Genomic DNA, 26,635 nt, shown 5'->3' with positions numbered 1-26,635 from the left:
AGAAGCCAGAAAAACTAAATTTAAATCCTTTTGTCCATTCCCAAAGACTGATTTCTCATAGGATCATACCCTAAAGGGCAACATACTATTGTACATTTTAAAGGTTCCCACACAAGTATCTTTTACACACTTTTAAAAAAATTAATTTAATTGGAACTAACTACTTTACAATATTGCTTTACACACTGTTAATGATTTTTCAAACTTTCCTTAGTATCAGGTTCTCATTTTCCAGTTTTCACAAAAGTCTGTTTTCTTCTTATAGTATCCACATCACTTTCTAGTTTGCTGTTTTAAATTTACTCAAGCTTGGAAAATCAATAACAAAATAAACTCAAGGAAATTTGTGACACACAAAGGAGACTTCCAATGGGTGAAGTATATGTAGACTTTGTAATTACATATATTGATTATTCCCTACTCACAGAGCTGTTCTGAGAAATGACATGTTACCATTCTGGCTTTGAGACTTAAGAGCTATTATACTGAAGTCTAAACATGCACCAGCAAATCCTAAAAAATACACACACTCGTAATCCAAAATGTTTTAATAAACATTTAGATAGTTACGGATGGAAAGGCATATCCCAGAGTCAAGAAACTGGTCATATAGGAGAGTAGAATAGTGACTGCATCTGCAGAAAATATCTTCATATACAAACTACAAAAAAATAATTGTTCCATAAAACAAACAAGGCAGAGGACTGGGTAAGGGTGTGGAATGTTCAAACAAGAAAAGGAAGAGGCTCATTAGATGCTCTGTGGGGAAAAAAAAAAAAAAGGTGAGTCCCAGATTCAAAAGGAAGACTGCTCCCAACTCATTCTGGCCCCCAAAAGCAAAGAACATCAGAAAGAATAACAAAGCACAGAGACTGCGGACAAGGGGTTTTTGATCAGTCACCAAGTCTTGTCTGACTCTTCATGACCCCATGGACTGCAGCATGTCAGGCCTCTCTGTCCCCCACCATCTCCTGGAGTTTGCCCAAATTCATGTCCATTGCATCAGTGATGCCATCCAACTATCTCACCCTCTGTCGTCCTCTTCTTCTCTGGAGAAGGGAACGGCAAACCACCCCAGTATATTTGCCATGAGAACCCCATAAAGTGTAATTTAAAAAAGGGGAGTTTGATACAAATAAGAAAAAGAGACTAACACATGCTTTGTCGTTTTGCTTGGGATAAGAATAGTGGATATAGAGGAAGAATAAAAGTTGCCCTAAGAAGACACAAGGATATTATTTCAATTTTGGCTGGAGTCAGCCCTGCTTATCTTCACCCAATGTGGACAAATAAGAAGCCTCACAGAGCTATTTTTATTGTATAAGCTTGGCAGGCATGATGCTTTTAACCTGATGACATATGCTACAATTTCATGTAACATGTAAAGTTTCCTCTTATTTGTGAGGTTGTTAACATGAAAGCTTCATTAATCAAGTTATCACTATAACTAAAAATTATCTGAGTATAGTTTGCTTATAGCTACTTTGCAAGTGCATAACATGTTTTTTCCATGTTCTTAAGATAATTAAGAACTGATTACAGTATGCTTGCATCCATTGTTTATAAATGTCGAATGGCAGTGTGTCTCTTAGATGCTTTGGTAATAGGGAAAAAAATTAATCCTTGATAAACTACAATATATTCACACAAATTTGAGTACTATTTAAGCTTATTAGCATGGCAACTTAAACTTAAACAACAAGGTAAGTACTTAGTATATTCACAGCCAAATAAAATACATGAACTGCCTAAAAAATGTTGCCTTTAAAAAATTCATATTCACTTCCCACTATTCTGTGGCTATTAACATCATGGTGTGCTTTAAAGTCAAAAACATTAAACTGTCTAGAAATACTATGAATAGTAATAGAATTACACTGTGAACTTTAAGTTTAGATCAATAAGGAGGAAAACAATAAACTAGTCAGGAAAAGCATCAAAAAAATATAGTCATTTATATACACAGAGGATTTGAACAGTATAGATTCACTTTCAGTTGATTCAATCCTATTTACACATTTACGACACAAACTACATCTTAACTCAAGAAACTGACCATATTTAGCACCGAGAAAGAAACTTCACTTAGCCTGTGATCATGACCTCAGTATCTTGACATAGGAAAAGAAATTTTATGAAATCTCTATGCATTTATCACTATCAACTTAAAAAATTGTTTTGAAAAATAACTACTGCGTATCATCAATTCACAAGTGATTCAGGAGGAAGAAAACAAATTGGGACTACTTGATATTGCGCACGACTCTCCTACAGTGGTTTGTTTTCATCTCCTCCAAGGCTTGTTCCAACTGCTGAACCAAGTGCAGCAGGGTGGCTGGGTCTGTCTGCAGAACTTGGGTGTTGTGATCTCCATTCTGATTAAGGTGGAGCTTTATAGTCACTGATGGTTTAATCTGTTGCCTGAGGCTTCTGCTTGCAAGCTTAATTTTAAATGGAATAAAAGCATAATGACTATTTAACAATCATGCTGAACATATGAATAATGACATTATACCATACACAAAAATTGAATTTCAGATAAATCACAGACTTCAAAATGAACAGTAAACTTCAAAATCTTTGGGGGAAAAAAAAAAACTACAATGTATAGGTAGTCATACAGTATGCAAGGATTTCTTAAACATGATATAAAAACAAAAATCATAAATAAAAACTGATAAACTGAAATGAATTAAAATTATTAAAATTTCTTGGAAAGATATCTAAAAATAGTGGGAAAAAAACAAGCCACAACCTGAGAAAAGATACTTTGTAACACATAAAACCAAAAAAAAAGTATCAAGAATGTATGAAGAAGTGTTCTGATTTAATAAAACCCCCACAAAACCAAGAAAATTGTACAGAAGATCTATGAAAGCACTTTGCAAAAGTAATAAAAATAGATAAACACAGGAAATACATTCAACTTTATTAGAAAATGGCCAATAAAATCATGCTGTTTTATCAGACTGGCAAGAATTAGAAACCTGCCCATAAGGAGCACTGTGAAGTGATGGTAATGAAAACTCATCCACTGCTGGTGAGAGTGATGAGAGAATTACTTTGGAAAACAGATAAATTACCAGCAATTCCACTCCTAGGTACATATCGTAAACTCTTACACATATACACATATTCATAACAGTATTTGTTTCCAAGAGCCAAAAGCTAGACATATCTCAAATATTCTTTACCAACAGAATGGATAAATTGAGAATATTCATACCATGAAATGCTTACTAAATGACGGGGAAAAGAAGTAAACTATAGCAACCTGAACTGTCATCAATAAATCTAAAAAGAAAATGTTTAATCAAAAAAGCAAGTTGCATATGCCTTCAAGGAGCCTGCTGCTGCTGCTGCTGCTGCTGCTAAGTTGCTTCAGTCGTGTCTGACTCTGTGCGATGCCATAGACAGCAGCCCACCAAGCTCCCCCGTCCCTGGGATTCTCCAGGCAAGAATTCTGGAGTGGGTTGCCATTTCCTCCTCCAATGCATGAAAGTGAAAAGTGAAAGTGAAGTCGCTTAGCCGTGTCTGACTTCTAGCGACCCCATGGACTGCAGCCCACCAGGCTCCTCCGTCCATGGGATTTTCCAGGCAAGAGTACTGGAGTGGGGTGCCATTGCCTTCTCCTTCAAGGAGCCTATAATCTGCTTTATACCTTCTCCTGTGTTAATATATATTCAAGCACTCAACACACTGGGATACAATTGCTAAGCTTGTCTAGCTGAATTTCTGTAACCTATTCGGACCACTCAAATCAGAAGAATCTACTATTACAGCGGTTTACAAACGTTATTACACATTAGAATTACCTGGGTGACAAGGGAGCTTTAAAAAATCCTGATGCCCAGGTAAAACTCTGTACCAATAAATCAGAACCTCTGGGGCAGAACACAAATATCAGAATTTTTTTAAAGCTCCCTAAATCATTTCAATGTGCAGTCAAGTTTGGGAACTAGGGGGCTATCCCACATATTCATTTGTTCACTCTCAGATTCATGTGGGCCTTTACAACTTATGCTGTCTCCTCTCTCAATAATATTACCCTGGTTTTCTCCATTCATTTCTTTTTCTGAAATTTACCCTTCTTTTATTGATGCTTTTCTGGAACATGCCAGTGTACACTGAACTACATGAGATACAGCTTTTCTGAAATACTCAGAAGTACCTTTATTTATACAATTATATTCTTTTTTCCTCTCTAGAACCTTATTTCACAACTATCTTTAATTACTAGTTATTTTGAGACATCTAATATGACTAAACAAATAATATCTTTTCTAGCTGAGAAAGTATCTTACAATTCTGGTTCCCAAAGCATTCAGCACAGTCCTAATCAGTGATTGGATGGCATTCAATAAACACTTCTTAACTAGCTTATCTGTCACTGCTTGAGAAAGGGCTGCATGCAATGTCTGAAAATTCCTTTTTGGTTGTGTACGTGGCTTTAAAAACAACCCAATCTCATAAAAAGAAGGCAGACATAGAAGAATATTTATTGAATCATTTCATGAATAGAAAGTTAAAGAACAGAAAAAAATAATCTGTGCATTAAGAGTCAGGATGCTGGTTACCTTTGAAAAGAAGGATGGGGAAGTAACTTGTAAGGCAAGAAGGATGCTTCTGAAGTGCTGATCATGGGTGCTGGTTTCATAGGTGTTTTTACCACATGATAATTCATTGGGCTATATACTGACCTGTGTACTTTTCTATAAATGTGTTTTATTTAGACAGAAAAAAGGTTTTCTAAAAGTTAAGCACCACTTTAAAAATATAGATAACCATCTGCTTTTCCAAAATAACCTATTTCTTACAAAGTTCACAAATTAAACCAATGTGAACATATTAAAAATATAAGAAAATGGGGAATTCCCTGACGGTCCAGTGGTTAGAACCCACCACTCTCACTGCCAAGAGCCTGGGTTCAATCCTTGGTTGGGGAACTAAAAAATCCCACAAATCTTGTGGTGTGGTTAGAAAAAAAAAAAAAAAAGAAAATGAACTATTTGTGAAATGGTCTAAAAACGGACATTAAAAAACTGAAGTTTCAAACCAGAATTTGGTTAAGGTGGTAAAGAATACAATAAGTGTGAAGACATAGCCTAAAATAAATCTTATATTCTATGTCAGATTTTTTTTAAAAAGTCATACCTGTACATCCAGTCGCCATTCAAGGCTGTGGTAACTGGGAAGGTCTGGTGCCAATTCACTCAGGATAGTTCTGATCTCCTTTCTGTTGTCTAGATAAAGCTGAAGCAACAATTTGTTCAATTCTTCAGGAAATCCCAGAATAAAAACAGAGTCTTGGAAATCCAGTTCAGAAATCTAAAAATGAATCAAGTTTATCAAAATTTATGTGTCTAATAAATGCTGAAATACTGGATATACACAAAAAAATATGAATTCTATTCTGTCTAGTAAAAGAAACAACACTCCTTAGTAAAAGGCAACCCCTGTCCACTATTCCGAGTTTTTGATACATGAAAATAAAAATAAGCAACAAAAGCAAAAACAAACTAATGGGACAACTTTGGATAAAAGTCTTCTGCACAGCATAGGAAAGCATCAACAAAATGAAAAGGCAACCTACTGAATGAAAGAAAAATCTGCAAATCACCTATCTAATACACAATAGCAAAATAAATAAGTAAATAAACCCATAAACAATCTGATTAAAACATGGGCAGAAGATCTGAATTCACATTTTCCAAAGAACACATATAGAAGGCCAACAGGCACATGAAAAGATGCTCAACATCACTCATCACCAGGGAAATGTAAATCAAAATGATGAGATATCACTTCACATCCACTGGAATGGAGAGTATCAAAATGACAAGAAACAAGCGTTGGTAAGGCTGTGGAGAAAAGGGAACTCCTGTACACTGTTGGCAGGAACATAAACTGGGGCAGTCACTATGTAAAACAGTATGGAGGGTCTTCAAAAAATTAAAAATAGAACTACCGTATGATCTAGTGATTCTACTTCTGCATATTTATCCAAAAAAAGCAAAAACACAAATTCGAACAGACATATGCACCCCCATGTTCCTGAAGCATCTATTTACAATGGATAAAACATGGAAACAAACTAAGTATCCACTGAACGATGAATGCATAGGGAAGTTGTGGCACACATACACAGTGGAATATTACCCAGCCATAAAGAAATGGAATCTTGCCATTTGCAACAACATGGATGGAACTTGAGGGCATTATGCTAAGTGAATTAAGTCAGACAGAAAAAGAAATACTGTACGATCTCTCTTACATGTCAAGTCTAAGACAAACAAAAAACAAAAAAAGCCCCTCAAACTCACAGATACAGAGAACAGACTGGTGGTTGCCAGAGGCAGGGGGTAGGTGGAAGAAAACGGTTTAGGTAAATCTTAGTGCGATATTCAGATGCTGACTGGACACAGGAAAGTCATGTATTTGGTCAGCAAAGGGAGTGGGAGAGAAGGACATGGAGTCACAGATTTTGGCTATCCAATGGAACAACATTATTAGGGACCAAGCAACCCTAACATTGGCAATGACTCTCAGTAGGAAAAAAGGAAACTGCCAACAGCAGGCTTGCTTTTACTCCCTTATTGGATGCCCAACATGAGGAGGGATAAACAGGCGGAGAAAAAGTAGAGGAAGCACAATTTTTTTGTCTCTCTTCCCTTAATTGTATTTACCTCAGCCACTTTAATACTCTACTTTCCTTGTTCTTTTCCAGTTTCTGCATGCCACCCTTTTTGGGAGGGGATGTCACTGTCATTAGACTTGTTTCTATTTGTAATAGCATAGGCTTAGGTTATCTTGTCCCTTTAGCAAGTATCTCCTGAGATCCTACTATGGGATAGGTCCCATGCTAGGCATACAGAACTGAATAAATCAAATGGGCTCATTGCTGGTGAGGAGGGCTTATAGTCTTTTGGGCCAGGTGGGTTAGGTTTGTTGACCAATCACATCAGGTAGTCTGTCAGAAGATTCAACTCGACTAAATCGAAGAGCAAGAGGCTAGAGATCGATTTCGAGGAGAGCAGCCAGGAAAGCTCTGAAGAGGGCCAGAAAAGATCACCTCGGGAAGCAAAAATGAGTTCCCCATATCAACTAATGGAACACAGATTTATGTGACAGAGCATTTGCTGTCAAATACCTCTAAGTGTAACATTTTAGGGAGTCTGACAAAAGGAATCTATAAAATATATTTTTATGTAGTTAACCACTCAAATAATCTAATTATTTTACCCTAATTATTAGGGTGAAACACCATAACTCAATAAGCCACACTCTGTCTTTCATCACTTCCAGCGTGACGATTTGCTATCAAAATGTTAAGCCTTTAGGGTAGTTTCCCAAATTTACCTGATCTTAAGAATCATTTAAAGCACCTTGAAAATATATTCTCAAGCCCATCTTCTGGAAAACCTGATTCAACAGGTTTGAGACAGAAACCAGGAATTTGGTTTAAAACGGTCACACAAAATTCTCACTAAAAGGTAAGTCTGAGAAACAGGAGAATGGACAATATGTAAATTAAGCCCTGTGTGTGTGTGTGTGTGTGTGTGTGTGAAGTCACTTCAGTCCTGCTTGATTCTTTGCGACCCTTTGGACTGTAGCCCACCAGGCTCCTCTGTCCATGGGATTCTCCAGGCAAGAAAACTGGAGTAGATTGCCATGCCCTCCGCCAGGGGATCCTCCTGACCCAGGGATTGAACCTGAGTTTCTTATGTCTCCTGCATTGGCAGGTGGGTTCTTTACCACTAGCACCATCTGGGAAATCCCATGTAGCCAGTTGTAATTTTTCAAATATTTTTTCTATTAAGAGCATGGAGAAACAACCACTGGTACAAGATTCCCAGCCAGTATTAAAAAGGGAAAAATGTGGGAAAAAAGGAAAAAAATACTTTATTAAAATACAAAAAGAACTGCTAAAATGCCCAGTTTGCTCAATTCTCCAACAAGCTGCTGCTGCTGCTAAGTCACTTCAGTCATGTCCGACTCTGTGGGACCCCACAGACAGCAGCCCACCAGACTCCTCCATCCCTGGGATTCTCCAGGCAAGAACACTGGAGTGGGCTGCCATTTCCTGCTCCAATGCATGAAAGTGAAAAGTGAAAGTGAAGTCACTCAGTCGTGTCCAACTCCCAGTGACCCCATGGACTGACCCCACCAGGCTCCTCCGTCCATGGGACTCTCCAGGCAAGAGTACTGGAGTGGGGTGCCATTGCCTTCTCTGCTCCAATAAGCTAGATAATACTAATACACAAAAATTTAAATCATTTCATTCTCCCTCTTCTTAGGATACACATAGTAACATATGGAATTACAGGCAATTCTAATTTATACTAACAAGAGGTATTCATGCCAGCAGGTCACATTATAGTCAGATTATGTATGCATGGCTTCACTCAATCAATTATAAATCAGTAACAACATTACTGAAATGAGAAGATCCTAGCAGGACTGATATATAGAGTATATGCACTGGTTATAACAAACACCCTCTTCCAACAACACAAGAGAAGACTCTACACATGGACATCACCAGATGGTCAACACCGAAATCAGATTGATTATATTCTTTGCAGCCAAAGATGGAGAAGCTCTATACAGTCAACAAAAACAAGACAGGGAGCTGACTGTGGCCCTGATCATGAACTCCTTATTGCCATATTCAGACTTAAACTGAAGAAAGTAGGGAAAACCACTAGACCATTCAAGTATGACCTAAATCAAATCCCTTATGATTCTACAGTGGAAGTGAGAAATAGATTTAAGGGCCTAGATCTGATAGATAGAGTGCCTGATGAACTATGGAATGAGGTTTGTGACGTTGTACAGGAGACAGGGATCAAGACCATCCCCATGGAAAAGAAATGCAAAAAAGCAAAATGGCTGTCTGGGGAGGCCTTACAAATAGCTGTGAAAAGAAGAGAAGCGAAAAGCAAAGCAGAAAAGGAAAGATATAAGCATCTGAATGCAGAGTTCCAAAGAATAGCAAGAAGAGATAAGAAAGCCTTCTTCAGCGATCAATGCAAAGATATAAAGGAAAACAACAGAATGGGAAAGACTAGAGACCTCTTCAAGAAAATTAGAGATACCAAGGGAACATTTCATGCAAAGATGCACTCAATAAAGGACAGAAATGGTATGGACCTAACAGAAGCAGAAGATATTAAGAAGAGATGGCAAGAATACACAGAAGAACTGTACAAAAAAGATCTTCACAACCCAGATAATCACAATGGTGTGATCACTGACCTAGAGCCAGACATCCTGGAATGTGAAGTCAAGTGGGCCTTAGAAAGCATTACTACGAACAAAGCTAGTGGAGGTGATGGAATTCCAGTTGAGCTCTTTCAAATCCTGAAAGATGATGCTGTGAAAGTGCTGCACTCAATGTGCCAGCAAATTTGGAAAACTCAGCAGTGGCCACAGGACTGGAAAAGGTCAGTTTTCATTCCAATCCCAAAGAAAGGCAATGCCAAAGAATGCTCAAACTACCGCACAATTGCACTCATCTCACATGCTAGTAAAGTAATGCTCAAAATTCTCCACGCCAGGCTTCAGCAATACGTGAACCGTGAACTTCCTGATGTTCAAGCTGGTTTTAGAAAAGGCAGAGGAACCAGAGATCAAATTGCCAACATCCGCTGGATCATGGAAAAAGCAAGAGAGTTCCAGAAAAACATCTATTTCTGCTTTATTGACTATGCCAAAGACTTGGACTGTGTGGATCACAATAAACTGTGGAAAATTCTGAAAGAGATGGGAATACCAGACCACCTGATCTGCCTCTTGAGAAACCTATATGCAGGTCAGGAAGCAACCGTTAGAACTGGACATGGAACAACAGACTGGTTCCAAATAGGAAAAGGAGTACGTCAAGGCTGTATATTGTCACCCTGCTTATTTAACTTCTATGCAGAGTACATCATGAGAAACGCTGGACTGGAAGAAACACAAGCTGGAATCAAGATTGCTGGGAGAAATATCAATAACCTCAGATATGCAGATGACACCACCCTTATGGCAGAAAGTGAAGAGGAACTCAAAAGCCTCTTGATGAAAGTGAAAGTGGAGAGTGAAAAAGTTGGCTTAAAGCTCAACATTCAGAAAACAAAGATCATGGCATCCGGTCCCATCACTACATGGGAAATAGATGGGGAACAGTGTCAGACTTTATTTTTCTGGGCTCCAAAATCACTGCAGATGGTGACTGCAGCCATGAAATTAAAAGACGCTTACTCCTTGGAAGGAAAGTTATGACCAACCTAGATAGCATATTGAAAAGCAGAGACATTACTTTGCCAACAAAGGTCCGTCTAGTCAAGGCTATGGTTTTTCCTGTGGTCATGTACGGATGTGAGAGTTGGACTGTGAAGAAGGCTGAGCGCCGAAGAATTGATGCTTTTTAACTGTGGTGTTGGAGAAGACTCTTGAGAGTCCCTTGGACTGCAAGGAGATCCAACCAGTCCATTCTGAAGGAGATCAGCCCTGGGCTTTCTTTGGAAGGAATGATGCTAAAGCTGAAACTCCAGTACTTTGGCCACCTCATGCAAGGAGTTGACTCATTGGAAAAGATTCTGATGCTGGGAGGGCTTGGGGTCAGGAGGAGAAGGGGACGACAGAGGATGAGATGGCTGGATGGCATCACTGACTCGATGGACGTGAGTCTGAGTGAACTCCGGGAGTTGGTGATGGACAGGGAGGCCTGGCCTGCTGCGATTCATGGGGTCACAAAGAGTCGGACACCACTGAGCGACTGAACTGAACTGAAACCTCCTTAAGATCCTGGTAATACAAAACTACCCACAAAAGCCCTTACCATGAGCTTCGAACTTTCAGTGAGGAGGTATATTAATCCTTCCACACCATGTTGGACAGTGTCACTACTCACACTGAGTTTTCCTGAAAAAGAGTAAATATTATCCATTACTCCATGTTTTCAAACACTGCAATAAAAAATAATTTTGGTAATAACCTCCTGTTCATTCGCCATTCCCAGGCAAATGCCTTCAGTTATTTCCCACCATGTAATCTTCTTTACAAAACACAGATGCGTGGCGACAATACCAGGTGTACTATCTCTCTCCTGAGCGCGCAGCTACTTCCAGCCTAACAGAAGACACAATATCGAAAACCTCCCCTCGTCCATTGGGGGAAAAATAGTTCAGTAAAAGCAGATGTCTGAGCAACGAACAACAGCCAAACAGTTGCGTATTTATGGTTCACCGAACTATTCCACACACTTGGATGCATATAACCATTATAGTGTATCTGGCAGATGGTGTTATGTCCATTACACGCCAAAAACCACAAGCTTTAAAAAAAACTCAGTATTTAAAGCACGGGCAGGATCTGCGCCCTGACTTAAGACCCCTTCTGCTTTTATTATGCCACAACGGGGGAGGGGGGGGGGGGGAGGATAAAAAACCCTTGTCCCAAGAACCCCGTCCTCTCCAGGGAGATAGAGAACGGCCCACACTTCCCCGAGAAGATTGCACCGCTGTGCCTCCCCGTTTCTTACTGGCAGCGCCTTCGTAGATCTTGGGGTTCGAGCCACGCCTCAGGAACTCCACCGCAATTCGCCCAAACTCTGCGACCACTGCAACGGAAGCCAGGAGACCCTGAGCGCCAGGCGCTCCCCCGATCCCCTCCCCAGACCGCAGGGAACCACCCTCCGCCGCCGCGCGCCCTGACCCGCGCTGTCCACTTTCGGCAGGAAGGCCAGGTGCTCCTTATGCTCCTCCGACAGGTCCAGCAGCATCTTCCCTGGGTAGCCAATTTCACTGTGCAGCGACAACCCCACCCTCGCGACTTCCGGGGCCTGAGTCCAAGCGTAAAGAGGCTCCGGAGCTTCCGCGCCCGGAGGTTTGGGTTCCGGCTGAAAGCCGTCCTACACTCAAATGCCTTCCTAGGAGCAGACTGGGAGCAGGAGATCTTTCAGTTTGTAAATCAGATGTCGCCTGCGGGGCTCAGAATGCCTTGATCTGAGGAAGATGAAAATAAGTTTAAAATTCGACTCGCCCCCTTGCGGAGCTTACATTAATAATGTTGCTGCTGCTGCTGCTAAGTCGCTTCAGTCGTGTCCGACTCTGTGCGACCCCAGAGACGGCAGCCCACGAGGTTCCCCTGTCCCTGGGATTCTCCAGGCAAGAACACTGGAGTGGGTTGCCATTTCCTTCTCCCGTGCATGAAAGGGAAAAGTGGAAGTGAAGTCGCTCAGTCGTGTCCGACTCTTAGCGACCCCATGGACTGCAGCCTACCAGGCTCCTCTGTCCATGGGATTTTCCAGGCAAGAGTACTGGAGTGGGGTGCCATTGCCTTCTCCGTACATTAATAATGTTAGTAGCTAACATTTATGAAGCACTATGTCAAGAACTGTTCTTAGGTTTATTAACTTGTTTAGAGCTCACAAGAACCTTATGAGGTAGGTACCCTTACTGTCCCCGATAGAGATAAGTAAACTGAGACAGGTCAAGCAACTGAAAGTAACTTTTTTTAGAGCTAAGTAGTTTGCACAGAGCTTCTGTATATATTATCTTACTTGATTTATCTCAATAACCAAGCCATCGTTTGTACAGACAGGCCATTTGTACGGCGCTGGTCATCATTTGTGCATGAAGAATACAAAGCTCCAGACACTGTGTTATCAGCCAGTGATAGAGCTGGAAGAAGGTCAGAGCCCTTGACCACCTGCTCCGAAATACATCATTCTGCACAGCATCCTGAAAGATGGAGGTTTGTAACAAGTTCCGTGAGTGATCATAAATTAGGATAAAGATGAGGAGGAAGACAATGACCCATGCTTGTCTTTATTTTTTATGTGTTAAGGGCAGTGGGAGCATTTGGTTCCTTTACTAACTCATTCTTCTCACCTGCTGCGATTCAAATATAAGAGACTATTAAACAGCTTATTAATAAGAATATGACTCCTTAATTCTCACTCATAGTGAAGGAAAGGGTTGGGGAAAAGACAAATTTCACATCTATGGTTGTTATATCTAGGGATATAGATAAAAAGCTAACTATAGAAGACTCTTGAGAGTCCCTTGGACTGCAAGGAGATCCAACCAGTCCATTCTGAAGGAGATCAGTCCTGGGTGTTCACTGGGAGGACTGATGCTAAAGCTGAAACTCCAATACTTTGGCCACCTCATGCGAAGAGTTGACTCATTGGAAAAGACCCTGATGCTGGGAGGGATTGGGGGCAGGAGGAGAAGGGGACGACAGAGGATGAGATTGCTGGATGGCATCACCGACTTGATGGACCTGAGTTTGAGGGATTGGGGGCAGGAGGAGAAGGGGACGACAGAGGATGAGATTGCTGGATGGCATCACCGACTTGATGGACGTGAGTTTGAGTGAACTCCTGGAGTTGGTGATGGACAGGGAGGCCTGGCGTGCTGCGATTCATGGGGTCACAAGAGTTGGACATGACTGAGCAACTGAACTGAACTGATGCTCCAAGATATCTATATGCCATCTCCTGAGCAGAACTGAATATTAGAAATGTTTTTCAGCTCTCCTCTCTGCATCTCCCTCATCCCTTACATATGACTGAAACTGAAATTGTTTCTTATTGTTGTTGTTCAGTCACTGAGTCATGTCTAACTTTTTGCTTCCCCATGGACTGCAGCACGCCAGGCTTCACTGTTTCCTACGTGGGGGCACAGAAAGGCAGATCCTTAAACTTGTCAGGTCTTGAAGCAGCATTTGCAGAGAGAATACAATTTTTACTTAGACTATGTTGCAGATCAGCAAAAATGGTATGTTCTGAAGATTTTATTCATACATTATTGAGAGAATGTCCATTATGGAGGGAATAAGGAATGCTGAAATGAATTTACGAATAGGTATACTATTATGCCAATATAATATAGCATTTCTTCTCTCTGATCTCAGGGACTTCAGCAGGAGAGATGATGGGGGTTGGGGGTGAAGATGGGAAATAAGGATGAACAGAATGGGGTGGTCAAGGAAGGTGGTCAAAAAGCCAAGTTATAGCTGGGGAAACCAGCCTGGGAGTTAGAACTTGCTAGGATAATGTATAGAGTGACTTTCTGGTACCAAGTGTCTTATGGTTGTTTAGAAGTAATTACCTGATTGAAAAATCAAAACTCTTCTGGATTCCACATCTGAATCTGACACTTAACTACTTGTAGGACCTCCACCAAGTTGTTTTTATATGTTACCAATTTAGCCTCTTCATCTGTAAAAACGTGTGCTTTAATGCTGACTGTCCTTAGTGTGCCATGCAGGGCTGCTATGATGCTCAGGCGAATTAACAAATTCATATCAAGAAATTGATCTTGATGATCAAATTAAATAAATCAGCATTAAGCAAGTGATTTGAAAGTGGAAGTATTTATATTTTATGAGCAGATGTTGTGTGCACATGTCATTGAGAATGTCTTGTACATGATTATCATAAAATTCATTTATTTAATTTAACAAATATTTATAGAGCAGTTATTCAAAGCTCAAGCATATGCTATTCCTTGGCAATTTAGAGATGAATAAAACACTGTCCTTGCCTAAGAGAAGATAGTAAAGGAATCAGTCAAGTAATTTCAATACAGTGTGAAAGTGGTAATACCTGAGGAAAGAACAGAATGACCCAGAGCAAAGAGAAGGTGACGCTTAACTTTGATTTCAGTAAGATTTAGGTTTGGAATAAATGTCCCACGGTATCCTGTCTATGCTAATATACTGCTTGACAACTGTTTAATATTGTAAAAAAGTAAGACCTTAATATCACTTCATAGTATCTTACTTCTAGAGCTAAAGTGAATAAAGAATAAAAACTCAACAGTTTTTCAGTTGATTCTGGCAGGGAATCAATTGTGCTGTCACATTCTTTTCTTATCATCCCCCCCCTCATCTACCTTCCTTTCCCCTCATATTTCTTCATATTTCTTTCTTCTTCATAGGCATTCCCGCCCCAGGAACTTTGTACCAGGCATCTCCTTGGTTATGTTTCAGTGATAGGTAAATAGTTTTCTTTCCAATCCCAAAGACAGGCAATGCCAAAGAATATTCAAACTACCCCACAATTGCATTCATTTCACACGCTAGCAAAGTAATGCTCAAAATTCTCCAAGCAAGGCTCCAGCAGTATGTGAACTGAGAACTTCTAGATGTTCAAGCTGGATTTAGAAAAGGCAGAGAAACCAGAGATCAAATTGCCAACATACATTGGATCATAGGAAAAGCAAGAGAATTCCAGAAAAACACCTACTTCTGCTTTGTTGCCTACGCTACTTTAGTTGCTACGCTCCTTTGACTATGTGGATCACGACGAACTGTGCAACATTCTTAAAGAGATGAGAATACCAGACCACCTTACCTGCCTCCTGAGAAATCTGTATACAGGTCAAGAAGCAGCAGTTAGAACTGGACATGGAAAAACAGACCAGTTCCAAATTGGGAAAGGAGTACATCAAGGCTATATATTGTCCCCCTGCTTATTTAACTTATATGCAGAGTACATCATGTGAAATCCTAAGCTGGATGAAGCACAAGCTAGCATCAAGATTGCCAGGAGAAATATCAGTAACCTCAGACATGCAGATGACACCACCCTTATGGCAGAAAGAAAAGAGGAATTGAAGAGCCTCTTCATGAAAGTGAAAGAGGAGTGTGAAAAAGCTGGCTAAAAACTCAACATTCCAAAAATGAAGATCGTGGCATCTGATCCCATCACTTCATGGCAAATAAATGGGGAAACAATGGAAATGGTGACAGACTGTCTTTTTTGGGGCTCCAAAATCATTGCAGATGGTGACTGCAGCCATGAAATTAAAAGATGCTTGCTCCTTGGAAGAAAAGCTATGACCAACCTAGACAGCATATAAAAAGCAGAGACGTTACTTTGCCAACAAAGGTCCATCTAGTCAACACTACGGTTTTTCCTGTAGTCATGTATGAATGTGAGAGTTGGACCATAAAGAGGGCTGAGCATCAAAGAATTGATGCTTTTGAACTGTGGTGTTGGAGAAGACTCTTGAGAGTCCATTGGACTGCAAGGAGGTCAAACCAGTCAATCCTAAAGGAAATCAGTTCTGAATATTCATTGGAAGGACTGATGCTGAAGCTGAAACTCCAATACCTTGGCCACCTGATGGGAAGAACTCATTGGAAAAGACCCTGATGCTGGGAAAGATTTAAGACAGGAGGAGAAGGGAATGACAGAGGATGAGATAGTCAGATGGCATCACCGACTCTCTGGACATGAGTTTGAGCAAGTTCCAGGAGGTGGTAATGGACAGGAAAGCCTGGCATGCTACAGTCCATGGGGTGACAAAGAGTCGGACATGAATGATTGACTGAACTGAACTGAACTGATTATCTCCTGCAAGGAATTGCAGTTCAGTTCAGCACATAGTCAAGGGGAAGGTAACATGGTGGCATCCATCACATGAACTGCCCTCTCATGAGTCTGAGGCTGGCATCAAGTAGTTTATTAATTAGCTCCTAAAATTTTTCTCATTATTTTAGTTAACTTTTTTTAACTGGATGATAAAATTCATTCAGAAAAGGGTACAGAGCTGGGGGGGGGGGGGGGAGTGGGAACCACTTCTTGTCGAATTTTCTCAAATTGAACACATCTATTAACCCAGATCAAGAAATAGAATGTTACCAGTACCCCAGAACCTGTGCTGTGCTCTCTTCCAGTTACAATCCCCTCTTACTGTCTTTGCAATGACTAACACTTCTGTACATGCTGCCTACATTTCTTCAGCATCATCTTTCCTTTTTTTGGTATCAACTTTCTATATGCCCAACCCTATAATATCAAACTAGAAGCCTATTTTTAGATGGTTTTAGATTTTAGGTGTCTCTGACTATTATAAGGATCTACCTTATAAACTTTTCTAGCAAATAGAATCAAAAATTTAAAATATTAAAAAAAACATTTAATAAGTGATTTGTAAGACTTCTACACTAAAAAACTTTGATGAGTGAAATCAAGGAAGACTTAAATAAATGGGGACATATACCATGGATGGTGAAATATATGGTGGGTTGTAAGATTCACTATTATTAAGAAGTTAGTTTCGAACAATCAAAATCCCAATAGGCTTTTTTTAAAAATAGAGGATAGCAAGTTTATTTTATTTTTATTATTTTTTACACATTTATTTTAAAATCTTTTTGGAAATGCAAGTGGCTAAGAATAGCCAAAACAAACAAGGAAAAAGAACAAATCAATTGTAAATTGATTTTTGACAAAGGTGCCAAGGTCCTAGGGCTTCCCTGGTGCCTCAGTGGTAAAGTCACCTACTAATGCAGGAGACACAGTATAGATTTCTGGGTCAGGAAGATCTCCTGGAGAAGGAAATGGTGACCCACTCCAGCATGCTTGCCTAGGAAATCCTATCGACAGAGCAGCATGGAGATCTACAGTCTGTGGGGTCACAAAGAGATGGACATCACTTAGCAACTAAACACACATAGACCTGAAGAACTCTGAAACTTCTAGAAGAAAACATTTGAGAATATCTTCATGGCTTTGGGGTGGGCAAAGATTTCTTAGAGAGGAAGCAGAAAGCATGAACTATAAAAGAAAAAAACGATAAACTGTACTTCATTGGAGTTAAAAAATCTTCATTCATCAAAAGACACCATTAATAAAATGAAAGAGCCCACAGATTAGGAAAAAATGCTTACAGTACATACATCTGACAAGGAACTTGTATCATGAATATATAAAACTCTCCAATAAACCAATAATTAAAAGATAAACAACAGAATTTTTTAAATGGACAAAAATTTAATTGACACTTCACAAAATAAATGGTACAAATAGCCAAGAATCACATGAAAAAGCATTCAATATTATTAGTCATCAAGGAAATGCAAATTAAAACCACAATGAGAAGTCATTTCAAACCTACTAGAATAAAAATCAGAAGTACTAATGACACCAAATTTTGGTGAGTCTGTAAAGTGACCAGAACACTTGTTACTAGAGGTGTAAAACTATAATACTGCTTTGGAGAACTGTTAGGTAGGTTCTTATAATGTTACTATATATTTACTGTATTATCACACAGTTCCATACCTAGATGTTTGCCCCCAAATAAATGAAAGGATATGTCCAGAAAAAGACCTTTACCATAAAGTTTAAAGCAGCTTTATTCACAATATTGCAAAACTGGAGACACCCAATGTCATACATCTGAATACATTGTGATGTGACCACATAGTGAAATACTACTCAATAGTAAAAAAAGATTCAAGGAAGGCTTGTATAGAGGAAGTGCAAATATTGGAGTTGTTAGACCTGGACTGGAAAATAGCTATGAATAACATGTCCAAAATATTAGAAGACTAGTAAAGTATTTAATCAGTGCAGCAGAAACTGTAAAAAAAAAAATTAACAAGTTAGAAAACAAATATACAATATAAAGAGTAAACAAAAGGAGCAGTCCATTGTGGAAAACTAGTAAAATTGACAAAACCATTACAAGACTGACTATCCATGGCAAAAATAAAAATAGGGCAAAAGATACTAGTAATGATATCAGCAATTAATAAAGGAATATTACTACATAGAGAAAAAGAAAAGAATGTACTACTAATAATGCAACAATGTTAATGAGCCTCAATAGATTAAGTTGAGAAAAATAACCCAGACACAAAGTGAACAGCTGTATGATTCCTTTAATTGGAAAGTGTTATACATGGAGATATATCAGGAAATCAGAATAGCAGTCGTCTATATGGATTAAGATAAATTTAGGAGTTTGAAGGAACTTTCTGAGGTAATGGAAGTCTTTATGTCTTGACTAGGTTATTAGTTACACAGATGTATATGTTTGTTCAATCTGTTGAATCTTACATTTAAGATCTTTGTAATTCACTGTAGGTAAACTGTACATCAGTTTAAAAAAGTTAATAGCAAGCAGTGTCTTAGCAGAAATTCAAAAGATATCTGAGACCAGTATTAGACGTAGATGGTGTTTATAACCCTACCAGGGACTTTCCCTGTATCAGTTCAGTTCAGTCGCTCAGTCATGTCTGACTCTTTGCCACCCCATGGACTGCAGCACGCCAGGTTCCCCGTCCATCACCAACTCCTGGAACTTGCTCAAACTCATGTGCATCGAGTTGGTGATGCCATCCAGCCATCTCATCCCTATATAGAATATTTTTCCTATATAGAATTTTTTGAATTAATATTCTACTGTGTACTACAATCATATGTTTAAAAAACAAAAATCATTTTTAAAAGTCCCAGGAAAGCAAATAATAATAAAAGAGGCAGAGAGAGGGAGAAAATAAACATTCTTGCTCATGTCCTTGTTTCTCACCTTCCCAGTTGCCCTACTACCATAGGTAACTGCTCTTCTCGGTTTCTTATGAATTATACCTCAGACTCTTTGTGTAAAAACAAATGCCCTAAATTTTCACTTAGGGTGATGGAGTTTTTGAGAACATGGTATTGAACTTTAAATATTCATGTAGCATCAGAACTGTTATCAGAAGCCCCAAAATTAAAACAGGTATTAGAAACTTTAGCATTAGAATTAGAAGTTCTGTCTGACCAGGTCTTCATACAAACTGGGGTTGTTGTGACTTTTCAAAGCACAATTTCTGGAGGATTTTCACATGCTGTCAAGCCTCCTTGGATAGTCAGATTAGAAATGCTCTTTTTTGCTAGGACTCTTGCTATTCCTAACTGCTGAAGCCATCGTTTCTCTTTAAAGGCACTGCAAGAAAACAGGGCATAATTTATAAGGAGGTCCATTCTTGTCCCCATTTATAGCTAAAGTGATGGAAATCTTGGGCTTATTTTGTTGTTTCTGTGGCTGGTTTGTCTTATCCTATGAGGAAGTAAACAGGAAAAAGGAATCTTTCTAAAACCATTTCCTTGTGAAGCAGTGGGAATAAAATCATCCCAAGGCAATACCAAAAGGTGAGCACTCACAGCTAGAAACAGAAAGCCACTCAATGTCATAGAATTTGCTGGGTTGAAGCTTTTTTTTTTTTGGCCGTGCTATGCCACTTGCAGGAACCTTAGTTTCTGAACTAGGGATTGAACCCACTTCCTTGGCAGCAAAAACCTGGGGTGCTAACCACTGGACAACAGGGAATTCCCTCCTTTGTACTTTTTATCAAAATGAAATAAAACAAAGCAACATAGAGAGATCTGCTTTTATCAGGAGCATAAGAGCCCATCAGAAACATCTTTGGGGATTGCCATCTATTCTCAGTGCACCCTGAACCTTCTGGACCAGTCCTCCACATTTGGATCTTCACTAAGCTGGATTTCCAGGTTACATCAAGTTCACTGGAATCAGACAATAAGCTGTAAGGAAGACAGTTTTCTAGGCACACCTTGGCAATATTCTTTGATGTGTATAAAGCTGACACTGTCTTCTGAGGAATGAGACAGTCACTGTCAGCTCTATACCAGCCACCTGCACTCACCACCCAAGACCCACATTATCATTGGATCTGAGTTAACTCAATACTCTGAGTCAACCCTCACAAGTATATTTTTGTGAAGCTAAAGATGGCATTCCTAGAGACTTCCCTGGTGGGCTCATGGCTAACTCTCTGTCCTCCCAATGCAGGGGACCCAGGTTCAATCCCTGGTCAGGGAACTAGATCCCACAGGCCACAACTAAAAGACTGAAGATTCTGTGTACTGCAACTAAGACCGAGCACAGCCAAATAAATAAATAATAATAAATATTAAAATAAATAAATGAATGAATAATGTTAAAAAAAATGTGGAGTTCCTGAATGACACATAGTCCAGCAAATGCTCTCATATGATGCCAGATGAAATGTCTGGGGTCCTGGTTTGGGAGATCACATTTATCACATAGTTGGGAACATCTAATGGACTGTCCCTGACCCGGTTCTCCTGGGTCACCACCACAAAGGATTAGTTAGGCTCTTTCCCATCTCCTGGCTATGATACTAGCTTGATGATGGTGGACCCCACCATCAAGATGGAACGTGTCCATTTCTCACATTTCGGCCCAAGAGCTATAACTGATCCTTCAGCGCAAAGTGCTCAGACCACCTGGCTGCCAGGCTTAACTGCCAGCTTCAGATGGACATGAGTGCTTTCATGACTCCTGTGAGGGGGGACATGAGTCAAACCAGAGAGAGATTTTCAGGGGCAAAAGGTGTGCAGGTTCCCCCGTGCCCTCCGCAACACACCAACAGGGGAATGTGGGATACATCCTGGGAAAGATGCTGTGGGAAAGGGAGAAGACAGATGGGAAGGCAGTCAAGAGTACAAATGCAAGGAAGAGGAAAATATTGGGAAATGAGAAACAATAAGTTTGGAAATAAGATTTCTATTCTCAACCTCATTGTGCTCAGTTTAGTTCAGTCATTCAGTCGAGTCTGACTCTTTGTGACCCCATGGTCTGCAGCACACCAGGCTTCCCATCCATCACCAACTCCCAGAGCTTGCTCAAACTCATATCCATTGAATCGGTGATGCCATCCAACCATCTCATCCTCTGTTGTCCTCTTATCCTCCTGCCTTCAATCTTTCCCAGCATTAGGGTCTTTTCCAGTGAGTTCTTCCCATCAGGTGGCCAAAGTATTAGAGCTTCAGTATCAGTTCTTCCAATGAATATTCAGAACTGATTTCCTTTAGGATTGACTGGTTTGATCTTGCAGTCCAAGGGACTCTCAAGAGTCTTCTCCAACACCACAGTTCAAAAGCATCAGTTCTCTGATGCTCAGCCTTCTTTATGGTCCAACTCTCACATCCATACATGACTATTGGAAAAACCATAGCTTTGACTAGACGGACCTTTGTCAGCAAAGTAATGTCTCTGCTTTTTAATATGCTGTCTAGATTGGTCATAGCTTTTCTTTCAAGGAGCAAGCGTCTTTTAATTTCATGGATGCAGTCACCATCTGCAGTGATTTTGGAGCCCCCCCAAATAAAGTCTGTCACTGTTTCCATTGTTTCCCCATCTATCTGACATGAAATGATGGGATCAGATGCCATGATCTTCATTTTTTGAATGTTGAGTTTTTAGCCAGCTTTTTCACACTCCTCTTTCACTTTCATGAAGAGGCTCTTCAATTCCTCTTTTCTTTCTGCCATAAGGGTGATGTCATCTGCATATCTGAGGTTATTGATGTTTCTCCTGGCAATCTTGATTCCAGCTTGTGCTTCATCCAGCTTGGGATTTCACATGATGTACTTTGCATATAAGTTAAATAAGCAGGGGGACAATATACAGCCTTGATGTACTCCTTTCCCAATTTGGAACTGGTCTGTTTTTCCATGTCCGGTTCTAACTGTTGCTTCTTGACCTGTATACAGATTTCTCAGGAGGCAGGTAAGGTGGTCTGGTATTCCCATCTCTTTAAGAATTTTCCATTTTTTTTGTTGTGATCCACATAGTCAAGGCTTTAGTGTAGTCAATGAAGCAGAAGTAGATGTTTGTCTGGAATTCTCTTGCTTTTTCTATGATCCAATGTATGTTGGCAATTTGATCTCTGGTTCCTCTGGCTTTTCTAAATCCAGCTTGAACATCTGGAAATTCTTGGTTCGTGTACTGTTGGAGCCCCGCTTGGAGAATTTTGAGCATTACTTTGCAAGTGTGTGCTACTGCTAAGTCACTTCAGTCGTGTCCGACTCTGTTCGACCCCATAGACGGCAGCCCACCAGGCTCCCCCATCCCTGGGATTCTCCAGGCAAGAACACTGGAGTGGGTTGCCATTTCCTTCTCCAATGCAGGAAAGTGAAAAGTGAAAGTGAAGTCGCTCAGTCGTGTCTGACTCTTAGCGACCCCATGGACTGCGGCCTACCAGGCTCCTCCCTCCGTCTATGGGATTTTCCAGGCAAGAGTACTGGAGTGGGGTGCCATTGCCTTCTCTGGCAAGTGTGTGAGATGAGTGCAATTGTGCAGTAGTTTGAGCATTCTTTGGCATTGCCTTTCTTTGGGATTGGAATGAAAACTGACCTTTTCCAGTCCTGTGGCCACTGCTGAGTTTTCCAAATTTGCTGGCATATTGAGTGCAGCACTTTCACAGCGTCATCTTTTAGGAATTTAAATAGCTCAGCTGGAATTCCATCACCTCCACTAGCTTTGTTTGAAGTGATGGTTCTGAAGGCCCACTTGATTTCTCATTCCAGGATGTCTGGCTCTAGGTGAGTGGTCACACCATCGTGGTTATCTGGGTCATTAAGATCTTTTTTTGTGTAGTTCTTCTGTGTATTCTTGCCACCTCTTCTTAATATCTTCTGTTTCTGTTAGGTCCATATGGTTTCTGTCCTTTATCGAGCCCATCTTTGCATGAAATGTTCCCTTGGTATCTCTAATTTTCTTGAAGAGATCTCTAGTCTTTCCCATTCTATTGTTTTCCTCTCTTTCTTTGCATTGATCGCTGAGGTTTCTTATCTCTCCTTGCTATTATTTGGAACTCTGCATTCAAATGGGTAAATCTTTCCCTTTCTCCTTTGCCTTTGGCTTCTCTTCTTTTCTCAGCTATTTGTAAGGCCTTCTCAGACAACCATTTTGCCTTTTTGCATTTCTTTTTCTTGGGGATGGTCTTGATCACCAGCTCCTGTACAGTGTCCTGAACCTCCGTCCATAGTTCTTCAGGCACTCTGTCTATAAAATCTAATCTCTTGAATCTATTTGTCACTTCCACTCTATAATCGTAAGGGATTTGATTTTGGTCATACTTGAGTGGTCTAGTGGTTTTCTCTACTTTCTTCAATTTAAGTCTGACTTTTGCAATAAGGATTTCATGATCTGAGTCACAGTCAGCTCCCAGTCTTCTTTTGCTGACTGTATAGAGCTTCTCCATCTTCAGCTGCAAAAAATATAATCAATCTCGTTTTGGTATTGACCATCTGGTGATGTCCATGTGTGGTATCTTCTTTTGTGTTGTTGGAAGATGGTATTTGCTATGACCAGTGCGTTCTCTTGGCAAAACTCTGTTAGCCTTTGCCCTGCTTCATTTTGTACTCCAAGGCCAAACTTGCCTGTTACACCAAGTATCTCTTGACTTCCTACTTTTGCATTCAAGTCCCCTGTGATGAAAAGGACATCTTTTTTGGGTGTTAGATCTAGAAGGTCTTGTAGGTCATCATAGAACTGTTTAATTTCAGCTTCTTCGGCATTGGTGGTTGGAGCGTAGACTTGGATTACTGTGATATTGAATGATTTGCCTTGGAAATGAAGAGAGATCATTCTGTCATTTTTGGGATTGCACCCAAGTACTCCATTTTGGATTTTTTTGTTGACTACGAGGTCTACTGCATTTTCCTGTGGGATTCGTGCCCACAGTAGTAGATATAATGGTCATCTGTATTAAATTCGCCCATTCTAGTCCATTTTAGTTCACTGATTCCTAAAATGTCAATGTTCACTCTTGCCATCTCCTATTTGACCACTTCCAATTTACCTTGATTCATGGACTTAACATTCCAGATTGCTATGCAATATTGTTCTTTACAGCATCGGATCTTGCTTCCGTCACCAGTCACATCCACAGTTTTAGGGCTAAAATTATTCTCACCAGTAGGTGGCAACAATCTAGCTGATATAAAGACAAATACAGAGAGGCCACTAAAACAGTCTAGCTTTGTTTTTTCTTTCCTTCTCATGATATTGAGTAAGGGGGAAAGCCATTCATAAATCTATATTTCCACTGTAATCTTGGCACCCAAGAATGCCTCATAAGTTGTGGATGGGTCCTGAGATCTAATTAGAGTTCTGTTTTCAGTGTAAACTGATGACCCACATATAAAATTTTATCTTATGAAATGAATGTGCCTGAAAAATTTGCTTCTGACACACTTTTTTATGTCTTTAAATGTCATAATGGATTACTTTTTAAACTTACCTTAAATGTTAATATCAATTCTATTCTCTTATCCAGTATAGTTCTCCCCCAGCCTGTATATCTTATCTGTAAGTCAACTGAAGTCTTATGACTCAGTTTGTCATTAAATTGTTCTTTTCTTCCCTTCCACTTTCACTACCATCTAGGCTTCCATTGACACTTTTGATATCTCCCAGATTGCAAGTTTCCCCCTTCTCCCTTTAATTATAATTAGCAATTCCTTTTAGTTCAAAGAAAATGCAGCAGCAGCAGCAAGGGAACTTGTTCATTGATACAACTCTTCTCTTCCTGAAAATTTGGTGAGTAGAATACTACACAGATGGGCCAATAAAATCAGTTCATTTTGTCCTGAATATGAGGTTAGGCTGAGGACCTTGAAGCTGGGGACTGATGCATTGGAACAACCTGTATTACACCATATGGCATGTTAGGGCCTCATGGACCATTTGTTCCCTGTGTGTGTGTGTGTATTAGCCACTCAGTCGTGTCCTACTCTGTGGGACCCCATGGACTGTAACCCACCAGGCTTCTCTGCCCATGGGATTCTCCAGGCATGCATACTGGAGTGGATTGCCATGCCCTCCTCCAGAGGAGCTTCCCAACCTAGGGATCAAACTCAGATCTCCTGCATTGCAGGCAGACTCTTTTCCATCTGAACCACAAGATTGTTCCCTAGAGCTGCCCAATTAAAGTTCACCTTTGTTTGAAGAGAAAAGCTTACCTGGCCACAGCTAAGCAGTAGATGGCGTTCTGCCTTGGAGTCCTCCCACTATGCTCTGAGAAAGATGCAAAGGAAGATCTGAGTAAAAAGTCAGCACTGGGAGTTGCATAGTAAAAAGATGGGTGTGAATAGCCCACTCTTGAAATTGGAGGGAGAGGGACTTGGGGCATATATGTATTTTTAATGAGCTTTTCTTTTTTCCTAGTTGTGGCAGTAGTTTTTTTCTGGCTTTGTTGTCTTTTTTGTAATTCAGAGAATGTGTTTGCATCTACCAGTGGAGGAAATCTGACTATCTCTTCTCTTGTGTCCTGCTGTGCAACTGCCAAAGGACAGGCAAGTTTCCTGCTCACAGTTTGCTCCCTGAGGGGCGGCGGTTTGCTCTCAATGCCTCCTTGTGAGTCCTTGTCCATAGCCTTCTGCCAGCTCTTGGAGGTCATTTTGGGTTTGGTGAAACCGTCCACCATCACAACATCTCCAACTTTTGCCCCCAAGACCCTTGCCCCGCAAAGCTGGCCTTTATTCAGGTTGTGACTCTGAGCTCTGAGTACCCATTGTTTTATTTTAATATAAATCCTCATGGAGACTGAGATTTTCAGAAAAGAAACCGTGGACCACATTTTACTGAGTAAATACAACACACAGTCTTTATGCTTGTGTTTGCACGCAATGGCCAGAGGAGTTTGTCCTGCTGCGTTTTTGCAATCCAGGCACAGCACGCTGCAATTGACAAAGGCCTTCAGAATCAACAGTTGGCCAGCTTCCGCAGCTGCATGAATGGGGCATTTAGAGACGTCTGTGTGCAGGGCTTCCTGGCACCATGCTCGGTAGGGGTGCACGCCGACTGTCTCGTGGGGCCGCACACCCTGTTTCAGGGCCCATTCAGTGAGCTCAATGTACCCATAAAAGGCGGCGATGTACAGGGCGACCCTTTTCTGATACCTGAATGAATGAAACAAGCCAGAGCAAACAGACAAATGTAGTTTCACTAAATACCCCTGAAGCATTCTAGTTAAAATATTTATTTCTTCCTAACTTTTACCTACAATGTTTTCAGAAAAGGCCTATAGT

General features: G+C 40.3%; 2 protein-coding genes across 2 annotated transcripts in view; both read right to left on the bottom strand.

Moving 5' to 3' along the window:
• Positions 1–533: 533 nt before the first annotated feature.
• Positions 534–11,851, bottom strand: COMMD2 (COMM domain containing 2). Its single transcript, XM_019960952.2, has 5 exons — positions 11,701–11,851; positions 11,528–11,605; positions 10,826–10,908; positions 5,155–5,328; positions 534–2,441 (listed from the first exon to the last, which is right to left on the bottom strand). Exons 1-5 carry the CDS (start codon positions 11,765–11,767, stop codon positions 2,244–2,246), a joined length of 600 nt encoding a protein of 199 aa, XP_019816511.1. The 5' UTR covers positions 11,768–11,851; the 3' UTR covers positions 534–2,243.
• A 5,405-nt stretch (positions 11,852–17,256) lies between these two features.
• ANKUB1 (ankyrin repeat and ubiquitin domain containing 1) overlaps positions 17,257–26,635 on the bottom strand; it is a 32,705-nt gene continuing 23,326 nt past the window's right edge. Inside the window, exons 5-6 of the mRNA XM_019960939.2 lie at positions 25,568–26,506; positions 17,257–19,718 (exon numbers count right to left, since the gene is read on the bottom strand). Of these exons, the coding sequence (XP_019816498.2) occupies positions 19,589–19,718; positions 25,568–26,506 (1,069 nt within the window). The 3' untranslated portion in view covers positions 17,257–19,588. The remainder of the gene's footprint in view (positions 19,719–25,567; positions 26,507–26,635) is intronic.

This window comes from Bos indicus, chromosome 1, assembly GCF_029378745.1.
Source record: "Bos indicus isolate NIAB-ARS_2022 breed Sahiwal x Tharparkar chromosome 1, NIAB-ARS_B.indTharparkar_mat_pri_1.0, whole genome shotgun sequence".
Taxonomy (NCBI): Eukaryota; Metazoa; Chordata; class Mammalia; order Artiodactyla; family Bovidae; genus Bos; species Bos indicus.
This window is presented reverse-complemented; position numbering and strand designations above follow the sequence as displayed.

Coding starts and splice junctions, on each gene's coding strand:
- COMMD2 (XM_019960952.2), bottom strand. CDS start 11,767: ATGCTGCTGGACCTGTCGGAGGAGCATAAGGAGCACCTGGCCTTCCTG. Junction 5,329..10,825: donor CTGAAAGTTCGAAGCTCATG/GTAAGGGCTTTT, acceptor ATTCATTTTTAG/ATTTCTGAACTGGATTTCCA. Junction 2,442..5,154: donor AATGGCGACTGGATGTACAG/GTATGACTTTTT, acceptor TTTAAAATTAAG/CTTGCAAGCAGAAGCCTCAG.